Genomic DNA, 14,061 nt, shown 5'->3' with positions numbered 1-14,061 from the left:
TTCTGACAGTGGTTTCCTTATTGGCTCAGAGTAAACTCAAACTGTAGTCCTAAATACACCCGCTGAGATGATCGATTGAGCTACACCGGTAGGCAAATTTTCCAATATATTTTCATTACAAATTCTAAATACATTTTATGGGGCAATGACTGAGATATGTAAATGCAACATGGCATTATCTCCCAAAAGTACATCTATCAGATAAACATTTCATTTTGAGGGATACAGAATCTACAACTATTTGTCTGAGGGTGTCACCCAACCTGGTCCTATCCAGCAGACCCAGACACACAGTATGAACAGACTGAGATAGGGAGACACAAAACAATAAGAGGACAGTGAGAAATGAACAAGCCACAGCTGCAGCAGAGGCAGGCAATCTACAGGTCCAAGGCAGAATAAGGCGATAGCAGAATAAGGCGTTAACCCCAACCTACCCTTCCCAGCTCCCATCGAAAATAATCCCCAACATTCCCCATTCATTCCTAGGGATTAGGGAACAATCTGGAAATCGGCTGTACTAAAATCATGCATGTCGTAGAAGCATGTAGTGTGAAATGTCAGATGTTCCCGTACAAAGAGAGAGTTCATTTGATGGCTTGTCGTACAAAGTGCATATTTTCTGATCATGTCCAGTATCTACCACGATCACACAGAAAGTGGCAGTTTGTTTTACAACATACATGTTGAAGGTGCCTCATTGCAAGTACAGTCAAATATACAAAATGCCCCCATTTAAAATACATTGCTTGCTTTGATGCAATTTTACTCCACCCTCTTCTGCATATTTATCATGTTTTTTTTTATTTTATCCCACATTAGCCCTCTGTTAAATTAAGTGTTATAAGTGTGGTGGTCATGGTATTTTACCTTTCCAACTCCAACCAATACAAAACAGACAACTGATCTTCCAGCATGTAGCATTCTTTGAAAAAATATGCAATTCAAAATACCAGTACATATTTGAGATGGGCATTGCCTTATACAGTACAGGTATTTATAACACACGTCGAAGCATTAGGTTGTACCGTCTATCAATCAGTATGGTTGGTTGTGTGTAACAACAACCAGCACAGATCAGTTTGCCTTGAGGAACAGTATATTGTGTGACCAGGAGAAGTAGTCACTATAACACCAGACATAGCCTAGTCCCTGGGCTGACTTTCCTCATGAGCGATGGAGGAACTTAGGTGTCCATGTTGGGATAGCGCAACTACAATTTGTTACTAAAACCTTCTGTTTCTTGGCTGGGGAGAGAACTTTCCCCAAAACCCCCACTGTGGTGGTAAACTACAGTGTCGTCAGTTACATACATTATTTGGTAATATTTGTACTTTTTTACTTTAAAAATGGAGTTAATTTGTTAAATTCCTTACTAGCCATGAGTGGGAATCTGTACCCAAAAATATAATAAAGTGCTAGATTTAAAAATGGTCATTGTTAAAGCCTAGATGGTCCCATGGAGGTCCTGGATCCAGGATTAAAGAGACTGTACGAGAATGAAAAGTCATTAGTGGGGCGGTAGCTCTATTCTTCAACTATTGGTGTCCATTACAGCGCATTCGGAAAGAGTTCAGACCCTTTGACCTTTTCCACATTTTGTTACGTTACAGCCTTATTCTAAAATGGATTAAATAAAAAAAATGTCCTCAATCTACACACAATACCCCATAATGACAAAGCAAAAACAAGTTTAGACATGTTTGCAAATGTATTAAAATTGTAAAACTAAAGTACATTATTTAGTATTCAGACCCTTTGCTATGAGACTCGAAATTCAGCTCAGGTGCATTCTGTTTTCATGAAGCATCCTTGAGCTGTTTCTACAACTTGATTGGAGTGCACCGGTGTTAAATTCAATTGATTGGACATGATTTGGAAAGGCACACACCTGTTGATAAGGTCCCACAGTTAACAATGCATGTCAGAACAAAAACCAAGCCATGAGGTCAAAAGGAATTGTCCAGAGCTTCGAGACAGGATTGTGTCAAGGCACCGATCTGGGGAAGGGTACCAAAACATTTATGCAGCAGCGACAGGGTAGCCTAGTGGTTAGAGTGTTGGACTAGTAACCGAAAGGTTGCAAGTTCAAATCCCAGAGGCTGGGAGGCTGACAAGGTACAAATCTGTCGTTCTGCCCCCGAACAGGCAGTTAACCCACTTGGCCGTCACTGACTTGCCTAGTTAAATAAAAGGTATTCTTAAAATGGAAGAAGTTTGGAACCACCAAGACTCTTCCTAGAGCTGGCCGCCGGGCCAAACTGAGCAATCGGGGAGGTGACCACAGCCCTTCCTCTACCAAACAGGCCTGTATGGTAGAGTGGCCAGACGGAAGTCAATCCTTAGTAAAAAGGCACATGACAGCGACGCTTGGGAGTTTGCCAAAAGGCACCTAAAGTATCTCAGACCATGAGAAACAAGATTCTCTGGTCTGATTAAACCAAGAATGAAGTATTTGGCCTGAATGCAAGTGTCACGTCTGGAAGAAACCTGGCACCATCCCTACGGTGAAGCATGGGGGTGGCAGCATCATGCGGTTGGGATTTTTTTCCAGTGGCAATCGAACATCTCTGGAGAGACCTGAAAATAGCTGAGCAGCAACGCTCCCCATTCAACATGACAGAGCTTGAGAGGATCTGCATCGAATGGGAGAAACTCCCCAAATACAGGTGTGTCAAGCTTGTAGTGTCATACTCAAGACTATAATCGCTGCTTCAACAAAGTACTGAGTAAAGGGTCTGAATAATTAAATAAATGTGATAATGTCAAAACTGTTTTTGCTTTATCATTATGGGGTATTATGTGTAGATTGAGGGGGGAAACAATTGAATCCACTTTAGAATAAGGCTGTAACGTAACAAAATGTGGGGGGGAAATCAAGGGGTCTGAATACTTTCCGAACGTACTGTATGTATGTACAGTTGAAGTCAGAAGTTTACACACTTAGGTTGGAGTTATTAAAACTGTTTTTTCAACAACTCCACAAATTTCTTGTTAACAAACTATAGATTTGGCAAGTCGGTTAGGACATCTACTTTGTGCATGACAGGAAAGTTTTCCAACAATTGTTTCCAGACATATTATTTCACTGTATCACAATTCCAGTGGGTGAGAAGTTTACATACACTAAATTGACTGTGCCTTAAAACATCTAGGAAAATTCTAGGAAATGATGCCATGGCTTTAGAAGCTTCTGATAGGCTAATTGACACAATTTGAGTCAATTGGAGTACCTGTGGATGTATTTCAAGGCCTACCTTCAAACTCAGTGCCTATTTGCTCGACATCGGAAAATCAAAAGAAATCAGCCAAGACTTCAGAAAACAAAATTGTAGACCTCCACAAGTCTGGTTCATTCTTGGGAGCAATTTCCAGACACCTGAAGGTACCACGTTAATCTGTACAAACAATAGTACGCAAGTATAAACACCATGGGACCAAGCAGCCGTCAGACCGCTCAGGAAGGAGATGCGTTCTGTCTCCTAGAGATGAACGTACTTTGGTGCGAAAAGCGCAAATCAATCCCAGAACAGCAAAGGACCTTGTGAAGATGCTGGAGGAAACAGGTACAAAAGTATCTATATCCACAGTAAAACGAGTCCTATATCGACATATCCTGAAAGGCCCGCTCAGCAAGGAGAAACCACTGCTCCAAAACTGCCATAAAAAAGCCAGACTACGGTTTGCAACTGCACGTGGGGACAAAGATTGTACTTTTTGGAGAAATGTCTCTGGTCTGATGAAACAAAAATAGAACTGTTTGGCCATAATGACCATCGTTATGTTTGGAGGAAAAAGGGGGAGGCTTGCAAGCCAAAGAACACCATCCCAACCGTGAAGCACGGGGGTGACAGTATCATGTTGTCGGGGTGCTTTGCTGCAGGAGGGACTCGATGCACTTCTCAAAATAGATGGTATCATGAGGATGGAAAATTATGTGGGTATATTGAAGCAACATCTCAAGACATCAGTCCGGAAGTTAAAGCTTGGTCGCAAATGGGTCTTCCAAAGGGACAATGACCCCAAGCATACTTCCAAAGTTGTGGCAAAATGGTTTAAGGACAACAAAGTCAAGGTATTGGAGTGGCCATCACAAAGCCTTGACCCTAATCCTATAGAAAATGTGTGGTCAAAACTGAAAATGCATGTGTGAGCAAGGAGGCCTACAAACCTGACTCCGTTGCACCTGCTGTCAGGAGGAATGGGCCAAAATCAACCCAATTTATTTTGGGAAGCTTGTGGAAGTCTACCTGAAACATTTGACCCACGTTAAACAATTTAAAGGCAATGCTACCAAATACTAATTGAGTGTATGTAAACTTCTGACCCACTGGAAATGTGATGAAAGAAATAAAAGCAGAAATAAATCATTCTCAACTATTATTCTGACATTTCACATTCTTAAAATAAAGTGGTGATCCTAACTGATCTAAGACAGGGCATTTTTACTAGGATTAAATGTCAGGAATTGTGAAAAACTGGAGTTTAAATGTATTTGGCTAACGTGTATGTCAACATCCGACTTCAACTGTATATATATATATATATATATATATATATACTTAAGCAATAAGGCCTGAGGATGTGTGGTACATGGCCAATACACCACGGCTAAGGGCTGTTAAGTGCAACGAGGCGGCCATATACCACAAACCCGAGGTGCGTGCGTTACTGCTATTATAAAACTGGTTATCAATGTAATTAGAGAAGTAAAAACAGATGTTTTGTAATACCCATGGTATACGATCTGATATACCACAGCTGTCAGCCAATCAGCATTCAGGGCTCGAACCACCCAGTTTATTTTGATATATAATGACTTGGGCCAATAATATCAACTTCAAAGACCATATGCACCAAAATCTCAAATTTCAATGTAACATTAATTGGAATGTGGGGGATAGCAGATGTAATATAAATGGAAAAACATTTGTAAATCTTACAAAAATCCTTCTTTTGCCATTTCTTTTTTTAAATATACAAAAATAAAATAAGGGTACTGTCATGGTTTTTTAGGCAGTACTGTTCTGTGTTCCACAGGGACATGGAGGAGAGGAAGGAAGGAAACAAGAGGGAGGGCGGCTCAAGCCCTCGGACCCCTTACGTCCATGTCAATTCATAGGGTAGGAGGTGAATCTTGACCTCTAACCCTTCCTATCAATAAGGCCATTGGTGGTAGATGCATTGTTTTCGTATTAGAGGGGATCGTTCATGTCACAGGTATAGGAGAGGGGTCACGCCGCTGCTGGGGGCAGTGGTCGCAGGTTGTCCAGTAGTGATTGGAAAGCAGGTAGGGAAAGAAGAGCCCTCCCCATGCCCCCTCCTGCACGGTAGCAGGCGTATCCCAGTACTCCTATCACCCCAGCCTTCAGCACCGTGCGCAACATCCAGCCAAAACGAGATGGGGGCGCAACACTGACAGTCACACAGAAAAGCAAAAGAAAGAGGGTCAATATTAACTCATAAAAGTTAGAAGATGCAGAAATACAATGATCCTATTGCTCTATAATATAAGTAGTAATAACTTGGTCTAGACTGCTATGAAAGATACACACACCTCATGATCTCCTGAATGTTGAGATCCTTCTCCCAGTTCCTTTCGATGCCAGGGACATGGCCCATCCCCACCACTCCCACCACCACAGCAGGCACTTCTGTTACAAGAAACAAAGCGAATTTATCCAGCTGAAATGGCATCCATGTTCCCAAAAAACATTGGTCTGTAACAGTCCATCTATTATGCATAGATACATTAGGAGTTGAGGATAAACTTAATTGGCATCTTAGGCAGTGTGCAAAACACAGACACAATAACCCAGTTCGTCCATCTTTCAGAGTAAGGGTCCAATCAAACTGCTGACGGAAAACTATGCCAGAAAGCCTTTTCATTGATTTAATTGCAATCTTGTGGAGACTACAACCAATGATATGGTAGTGTTTTTCCCACGAGCAGTGTGTACAGACTAATGGAGAAACTTGTCTGTGGACTTCCTCAGGTGAAAAGTGAAACAGGCAGATGCTGCGATACTCACTCTGGGCATTGGGGGGCGCCTCCACACAGCGTGCGGCCTGGCGGAGCGTGTGTGTGAGGTAGATGTCTCGCTCGGCTACAATGGTCTGGTGGAGAGCGGGGAACTCGCCGATCATCTCTAGCATTGTCTGCTCCAGCAGGTCCTTCTGTTTGCACTTCTCCACGTCCTCCTTACTGACACACAACAACAACAACAAACATATTGCAATAACAAAAGTATTGCACCAACTGGGTTTAACCAAGTCCCCAAATTAATTCCCAATAGCTTGCCATCATTTGTATTCAGGTAAATAAATTAAGCCCTATATAAATTAAATCTATTATTAAATTGGATATTACTAAATACAGTACCACCCTAATAATATTTCTGCTCTAATCTTACTACATACTAACCAAAGGAAATACTGAGAGGAAGTGTATAGCGGAGTAAGCTGTGGACATAACCTAGACACTAGAGAGGCGTAACTGTCAGGTTATTGTACCTGATGGGGTCTGACAGGAAGCACAGGCCCCAGGCCAGTCTGGCTTTCTGCCACAGACTGAGAGCAGCGATGGCCCGTTTGAATGTCACCGGGATAGGCCGGTCCCCCAGGTGGAACTTGCAGAAGGGCACTCGGCCCGCCTGGGTGGAGAAAAGAGAGAGGGAGGGTCTTTACATACAACTTTACTAATACTGTACCTAGTGGGTAACAGGTAAGAGGGTGTTAAGTTCAGTATGTTATGCTGTGTGAGAAAATAACATTAGTGTGTATTTGAAAGTATTTGTGACCTTGACCTGACACCTTGTGCGAGAACAAACCTGTGACCCTTATCAAGATGAACTATTTTTAGTGAGTGCGTGAATGTCTCACCTGTTTGAAGGCCTCCCTAAACTCCCCTCCAGGAGCCATGCCCAGCTGCTCTGTGATGTGAGCCGACACTTTGAGCAGCAGGATCTGCATCAGGCCAGACATCACTCCATTCTGTGAGGACATAATAAAGAGGGGGAGCTGTTCTTGTCTAATGATGTTCTATATTATGTCATTCTGTATTATGTTTCATGTTTTGTGTGGACCCCAGGAAGAGTAGCTGCTCCTTTTACAACAGCTAATAGGGGATCCTAATAAAATACCAAATAGACAAAACGGTGAACTGTAAGTTAACATCCAATCTATCCTCTCTTCTAGCAGAGCAATTAAAACACAAACAAGCTCAGATCTCAATATCTTGTTCTATGCTAACAGTCCAGATAATTAGAACTGAGCATGGAAAGGGGTCCTTTCATTACTCATCCCCCTGTTCTTGGAATTCCCTCCAAGCCATCCTAAAAGTCTAAAAGTGTTCATGGATGAGTTCAAAGGACAAATAGATGAACAGGTTGTTGAGACACGTAGTTGTTTCCATTTGTCACCCGATGTCACTAGTTTGCGTTGCCTAATGTAAGGAAGCATGCTGTGTTACTTCACACGCGCATGCCTGCACCTACGCACACACACCCACTGTTTGTTTGCTGTTGTATTTGTGCTGTTGCCAGTGTCTTCTGTCTGCGTTGTCCATTTTGTCTCACATTGAGGTGTGTTTAAAAAAAAATCCTAGCCCTCCCTAAAGGAGGCATTTCACTTCTTGTCAGGCCATAATTGTAAATAAGAATTTGTTATTGACTTGCCTGGTTAAATACAATATCACTGCCGTTTTGTTATTTCAACAAAACTGATTCTATAGGGCACATACTGTTAACATGTTCAATATTTATTTTATTTTTATTTAACCAGGTAGGTCAGTTGAGAACAAGTTCTAATTTACAACTGCGACCTCGCCAAATTAAAGCAAAGCACTGCGCACAGAGTTACACATGGGATAAAACAAACGCACAGTCACAATAACACAATAGAAAAATCTATATACAGTGTGTGCAAATGTAGTAAGATTAGGGAGGTAAGGCTATAAATAGGCCATAGTGGCAAAATAATTACAATTTAGCAATTAAACACTGGAGTGAGAGCGCAGAAGATGAATGTGCAAGTATAGATAATGGGGTGCAAAGGATCAAACAAATAAATAACAATATGGGGATGAGGTAGTTGTGTGGGCTATTTATGGATGGGCTGCGTACAGGTGCAATGATCGGTAAGCTGCTCTGACAGCTGATGGGGGAGATAGAAGTCTCTAGTGGGGGAGATAGAAGTCTCCAGCTTCAGTGATGTTTGCAATTCTTTCCAGTCATTGGCAGCAGAGAACTGGAAGGAAATGCGGCCAAAGGAGGAGTTGGCTTTGGGATGACCAGTGAAATATAACTGCTGGAGCACGTGCTACGGGTGGGTGCTGCTATGGTGACCAGTGACCTGAGATAAGGCAGGGATTTACCTAGCAAAGACTTATAGATGACCTGGAGCCAGTGGGTTTGGCAACTAATATGTAGCGAGGGCCAGCCAACGAGAGCACACAGGCCGCAGTGTTGGGTAGTATATGGGGCTTTGGTGACAAAACGGACAGCACTGTGATAGCAAATTGGATGCAGTCTAAGTAGAGTGTTGGAGGCTATTTTGTAAGTGACATCGCCGAAGTCAAGGTTCGGTAGGATAGTCAGTTTTACGAGGGTATGTTTGGCAGCATGAGTGAAGGAGGCTTTGTTGCGAAATAGGAAGCCGATACTATATTTAAACTATATTTATAGAAACCAAGGCTGTTGTGTCTGCCGATAAGAATGTGGTGATTGACAGAGTCGAAAGCGTTGGCCAGGTCGATGAAGACGGCTGCACAGAATAGTATTTTATTGATGGCGTTTATATCTTTTAGGACCTTGAGCGTGGCTGAGGTGCACCCATGACCCGCTCGGAAACCAGATTGCATAGCGGAAAATGTGCAGTGGGATTTGAAATGGTCGGTGAACAGTTTGTTAACTTGGCTTTTGAAGACTTTAGAAAGGCAGGGTAGGATAGATATACGTCTGTAACAGTTTGGGTCAACTAGCAAGCGTTAGAAAAATGCTTCTTGAAATTCTCGATTATCGCAGCTAGTTGTACCTGTTTGATGGCCTGCTGGACCTTGTCCAGATTAATGTCTTTTGCCTCCTTCAGCAGTGTCTTTTCATCCATCTTCAGCATGGACACCCTGTACTGGCACAGCTCCACCACCACCACGTCTGGCTGCACTGCACGGATCGTCTGAGGAAGGGGAAGAGATGGGGGAGAAGGCAAACAAAGGGGACAGGGGAGAAAGGGGGAGGAGAGAGTGAGAGGATAAGGAGAGGAGGAAAACAGGGAAAGGGGGTGGAAGGAGAGGACAGGAAGGGGAGAAAGGGGAGCAAGGGCGGTAAGAGAGAGAAAGCCAAAGGTAGAAGTACAAGACTGACAATAGCATGGATTTTGCCTGAGGGAACAAAACAAACAGGAGTCTGGGAAACCAGGACATGTAAGGGGGATGGTCATAGTAATTTGTTCTTAACTGACTTGACTGGTTGAAAAAGGTTAAATAGATTGTTTTGATTGGCAGATTTCAAAATACTTTTTATTCAATCATCTCTGAAGGACAACCATTTAGAAAATGTATGAATCCTTATGAATTTGAACGAACTCAAGAGGCCATTCCATACCTATGACAATCATTTAAGGCCGGTTTCCCAGACACAGATTCTGTCTAGTTCAAAAATGTACTTGAATGGAGATTCCTCATTCGGCATACTTTTTAGTAAGGCCAGACAAAATTGATTCACTATTTAACAGATTCCCCCCCCCAAAAGCGAGGCGAGCAATTTAAAATATATATAATTAGGTGGATAAGGAATAACAGTACTTTACCACATTGTCCTAGGCTATATGGACATGAACAATAGGATAAATATTCAATTTGACTGATTTTCAGATTAGTAATGAACATTATTCACATAGGATGTATAATAGAATGCAATATTCTATCATATTCAAAAATGATTTTAAAAAAAAGTTGTATGAATGTATCAGTTCATTAATCATCTACTTAACTGTATAGCCTAACAAATTCAAGAAAGATTGACAATATATAATTGTAATCAAATTAAAATGTTGATACATAATAATGAGTTAATTACCTGAATACATCTCTATAGCCTAGGCGTTAACAAAATATTCATACAAATATGATTGGGCCTCTCATAGACTAGTAGGCCTTGTAGAAAGAGGGTCAATCAAGTTAGGTCTATCAAATGAATGTAGCATTGGAAAAAATGTATAAATCCAGCCATAGAGTATAACCTATCATCATCAAAATATTTTTTGTTTGTTTATAACATGCACAATTAGAAGCATAAATTTATATAGATCAAGCGTGACTAAATTCGAGCCCAGTAACTTTGCTCACCGTATATTCCTTCGATTGTCTCATCTGGCTGCCACGAAAAGCCCCACCTGCTGTCCTGCACAAAGTGTGTGCGTGCCACTGGCAATGTACTTTGCTGGACATGATAGCTGTTGTCAGCAGCGCATCATCACTTCAAACGCATTCTGTTGTGGTGTTATCAGTTGGCCTACTACTACTACTGGTAGTACCGGTAAAATGTAAGTTATGAATCGCAAATCACCATACAGCTGATACTTCGATTTCATCAATCATTTTGACTTCAATTTGGTTGTCCAAAACACTATCAGCTTGCACTGCGTCTTTGCTGATGAATGCCCTGATCTCTGGCCATTCAATTAGTTAAGTTACATTGTTGTTTCTTCTATTAAATCACTGCTTATTCATCTGAAAATGATGCAATAACCATGAATTTAACCGACTGTTTGTTTATAATGGAGGGACGTCCCACATTTAACCTGGACACATAAATAGTAGGAATTTATGCTGGCTTTAGCCTTGGCTGCGTGAGAGAGAAATTAAACATCTGCACGTCGCCTGCAGGTGCGAGTGTGTGTTTATTTCACTGTCCAATCAGAGGCTCGAACATGATCTGAGCGCATGATCTGAGGCTGTTTGGTCTCTTGGGCATCAACTTGGGAAAGCCTCAAGGGAGAGCAGACAGTGCATTATAAACAAAGAGACACATAGATTGACCAAAAAAATAACATAAAATATATATATATATATATATATATATCCTTTCCAGTGTTGAGAAAAGTGAGGCGGGGCATCCGTTAAACAGTATTTCAACTTTGTCCGGCCAAACTGGCTAGGATAAGCTGTGTCAAGGAAAACAGCCCTTAATGCTTGCATGTCAGATTTGTTGTGCTCACCGTGGCCACGTCCTTCTTGCTGCTGTCACTGAAGTGGGCGGTGCCTACCAAGTAGAGCAGGCTGCCATCTGGGGCAGTCAGCCGGGTGACTGTTTCAGGGAGTTCTGGGGAAGACTGGCGCCGCTGGGTACGCACCTGCCATAGCAGCTCCACCGCCTCAGAGTCCGCTATAAAGGAACCAGCCAAGGAGAGGTGGAAGGGGAGAGAAATAGAGCAAGTAAGAACGAAAGACAAAGGCAAGAACGGAAATAACCTTTAGTTCCTACATCACTGAATTGGATGGCAGGAAAGACAACATACTTCGATATGCCAAAGGAATGTGATTGTCAGATATGGGTAGAGTGAACAGTGCATGTTGTAGCCTACTGAAATAAAGGTTACAAACAAGTTAGAACAGACTTTCAAACATAACATCGCTGTGGGAGGACTTCACAGACATTAAGAGAACATGGAGAACATGGATAGTAGTGTCAAAGCTTTTCTCACACATGGGCATTGTGAACAATATGAGCTTTTGGTGCCAAGCAGACGGAGAGAAAAGTAAATACATTTTACATAAATAAGGGTACTCACAGAGTCCAGGGGGACGACTAGGCAGTGACTCATCTTCAGACGCATCTTCAGAGGGACCTACCAAGTCATCCTAAAAAAAAAGAAGTAAAAAAGCATATGTAGTCATTAAGTCATTCTAAAAGTGTACATGTCAATGAAAACATTTTGTCAATGTGCTCAAGGGCTTTTAGTAGCCAGATTTATTGTGACACTGATTCTTAGACAATTAACATCAAGGCTAGTACAGGAGTGGGACAAAATTCTAAGAATGTTTGTTTTGCTTAATGTATTATGATCAGCATAGAGCTGTGTTCTTCAAATAACACAGCTGTATGGGACATAACAGATGTGTGTGAAGTTGTACTCTGTGTGCCTTTTTAAAATGATCAAAATAACAGCTGTCAAAGCATTATGCAGTGACCCATGTCCAGCAGTCCCCAAACTTACCTCGGAGTTGTTGTCTTGGTCCATGATTCAACCTTTAAGAGCTGGGCAAAAACTAAAGCAATGTCCCACCTTCCTTACTGAAAAGGAAAGCAAAACAGGAGGAAAGAGTATGAGTATGATCAAATGTATGAATACATTTAGCCAAATTCGTCAAGTAGGTTTGTTGACCAAAATTGCTTTTCTCTGCAATGCTATCAGCTGTGATGCTTACTTTGTGACTAAGCTAAGGCCCCAATTCAAGTTCCTCAATTGCTGACGTTTGCTAACTAGATATATGTGCAGTGTACCAAACCATAAATAAACTACCCATTCTCACTAGTTAGCTACCATCAGCATATGGCGATAAAGTTAGTTGGAAAATAAAACCGTCTAGTTAACGTTACCTGTCACAGGTAGCTAATTCTAGTAGGTAAGACAATTTGTGAGCCAGGTTTTACTGTGACAGGTACGTTATAGTGTATAGACAAATATCATGAGCAAACTGCCTAACGTTAGCTTAGTGGCCCCTTTTTAGAGCCCGGTCATGGCTAAACGCTCTCCTGCTGCTGCATGTAGCTGCGTACTTCAACACGATTACATCACCTTCACACAAAAGTGTTGACATAGTTGGCTGTTTTGCTAGCTAACCACATGCTACAAAGTCAAGTTAGCTAGCTAAAGCCGCCAAACCTGCTGGTTAGAGACAAAACATTAACACCCTTAGCTGATATTCCCCTCGTTTCCACATATTATATAGCTAGCTAGACAAACTAGCTAACATTATTCATTAAGTTAGCAAGTTGGCCAAAGCTAACTACTTGCCGACTAGCAGCTAGCTTACTACTCGCCGAATAGCAGCTAGCTTACTACTAGCTAACAGCTGACATATCGGTTAACTGGCTAACTGCTGCTAACTACTTGGCAAACAATGTAATATCAATTTGTAATTAACATATAATAACTACAGCTTACAATGTTATACATTAATAAAATAAAACTTACAAGTTAGCCAACCTGTGCTCTCACCTGCACTTCGACCAATGATGTGTTCGACTCGTTTGTTAACGTTGTCTTCTGGTACTTGTAGTTCAATTGAGATTTGAGTGCGTTGTCGTAATCAGTGGTGAAAAGCACCCTATTGTCATACTTGAGTAAAAGTAAAGATAACTTAATAGAAAATGACTAAAGTAAAAGTGAAAGTCACCCAGAAAAATATTGCTTGAGTAAAAGTCTAAAAGTATTTGGTTTTAAATATACTTAAGTATCAAAAGAAAAAGTATAAATTATTTCAAATTGCTTATAATTAGCACAAGACATATTTTTTGACATATAGCCTGGTGCACATCACAACTCACAGACCTCATTTACAAACAAAGCATTTGTGTTAGTGAGTCCTCCAGATCAGAGGCAGTAGGGATAACACGCAGACGTGCTCAGTCCCCTACTGTACAAGTCATGGCCAAAAGTTTTGAGAAGGACACAAATATTCATTTTCACAAAGTCTGCTGCCTCAGTTTGAATGATGGAAATTTGCATATACTCCAGAATGTTATGAAAAGTGATCAGATGAATTGCAATTAATTGCTCACTGACAATTTTGCCTAAGAACACAGCCATGAATAAAGAATGGTACCAACACATCCTCCGAGAGCAACTTCTCCCAACCATCCAGGAACAGTTTGGTGACGAACAATGCCTTTTCCAGCATACACCTTGCCATAAGGCAAAAGTGATAACTAAGTGGCTCGGGGAACAAAATATGAATATTTTGGGTCCATGGCCAGGAAACTCCCCAGACCTTAATCTCATTGAGAACTTGTGGTCAATCCTCAAGAGGCGGGTGGACAAACAAAAACGCACAAATTC

At 41.5% G+C, this 14,061-nt stretch overlaps 1 protein-coding gene across 4 annotated transcripts; it reads right to left on the bottom strand.

Moving 5' to 3' along the window:
• Positions 1 to 908: 908 nt before the first annotated feature.
• trabd (TraB domain containing) lies at positions 909 to 13,310 on the bottom strand. 4 transcript variants are annotated; one of them, XM_029634584.2, is made up of 10 exons: positions 13,222 to 13,310; positions 12,217 to 12,293; positions 11,791 to 11,860; positions 11,218 to 11,384; positions 9,034 to 9,174; positions 6,883 to 6,993; positions 6,514 to 6,653; positions 6,033 to 6,205; positions 5,558 to 5,654; positions 909 to 5,415 (listed from the first exon to the last, which is right to left on the bottom strand). In XM_029634584.2, the coding sequence occupies exons 2-10, from the start codon at positions 12,238 to 12,240 to the stop codon at positions 5,235 to 5,237; spliced, it is 1,104 nt and encodes a 367-aa protein (XP_029490444.1). In that variant the 5' UTR covers positions 12,241 to 12,293; positions 13,222 to 13,310; the 3' UTR covers positions 909 to 5,234. The 4 variants fall into 4 exon arrangements, with proteins under 4 accessions (XP_029490444.1, XP_029490443.1, XP_029490446.1 ...); XM_029634583.2 differs by having other exon boundaries at positions 13,198 to 13,285; XM_029634586.2 differs by having other exon boundaries at positions 13,210 to 13,230.
• Between the last annotated feature and the right edge of the window lie 751 nt (positions 13,311 to 14,061).

This window comes from Oncorhynchus nerka, linkage group LG25 (genome assembly GCF_034236695.1).
Source record: "Oncorhynchus nerka isolate Pitt River linkage group LG25, Oner_Uvic_2.0, whole genome shotgun sequence".
Taxonomy (NCBI): domain Eukaryota; kingdom Metazoa; phylum Chordata; class Actinopteri; order Salmoniformes; family Salmonidae; genus Oncorhynchus; species Oncorhynchus nerka.
The sequence above is the reverse complement of the archived record's forward strand: the minus strand, read 5'-3'. Positions and strand labels throughout refer to the sequence as shown.

Bases quoted from the DNA above. Each gene is read 5' to 3' on its own strand.
- trabd (XM_029634584.2), bottom strand. From the start codon at position 12,240: ATGGACCAAGACAACAACTCCGAG. The intron at 11,385-11,790 runs GTGAGTACCCTT...GTTCCTTTATAG, and splicing joins TAGTCGTCCCCCTGGACTCT to CGGACTCTGAGGCGGTGGAG. The intron at 6,994-9,033 runs GTACAACTAGCT...ATGTCCTCACAG, and splicing joins TCCAGCAGGCCATCAAACAG to AATGGAGTGATGTCTGGCCT.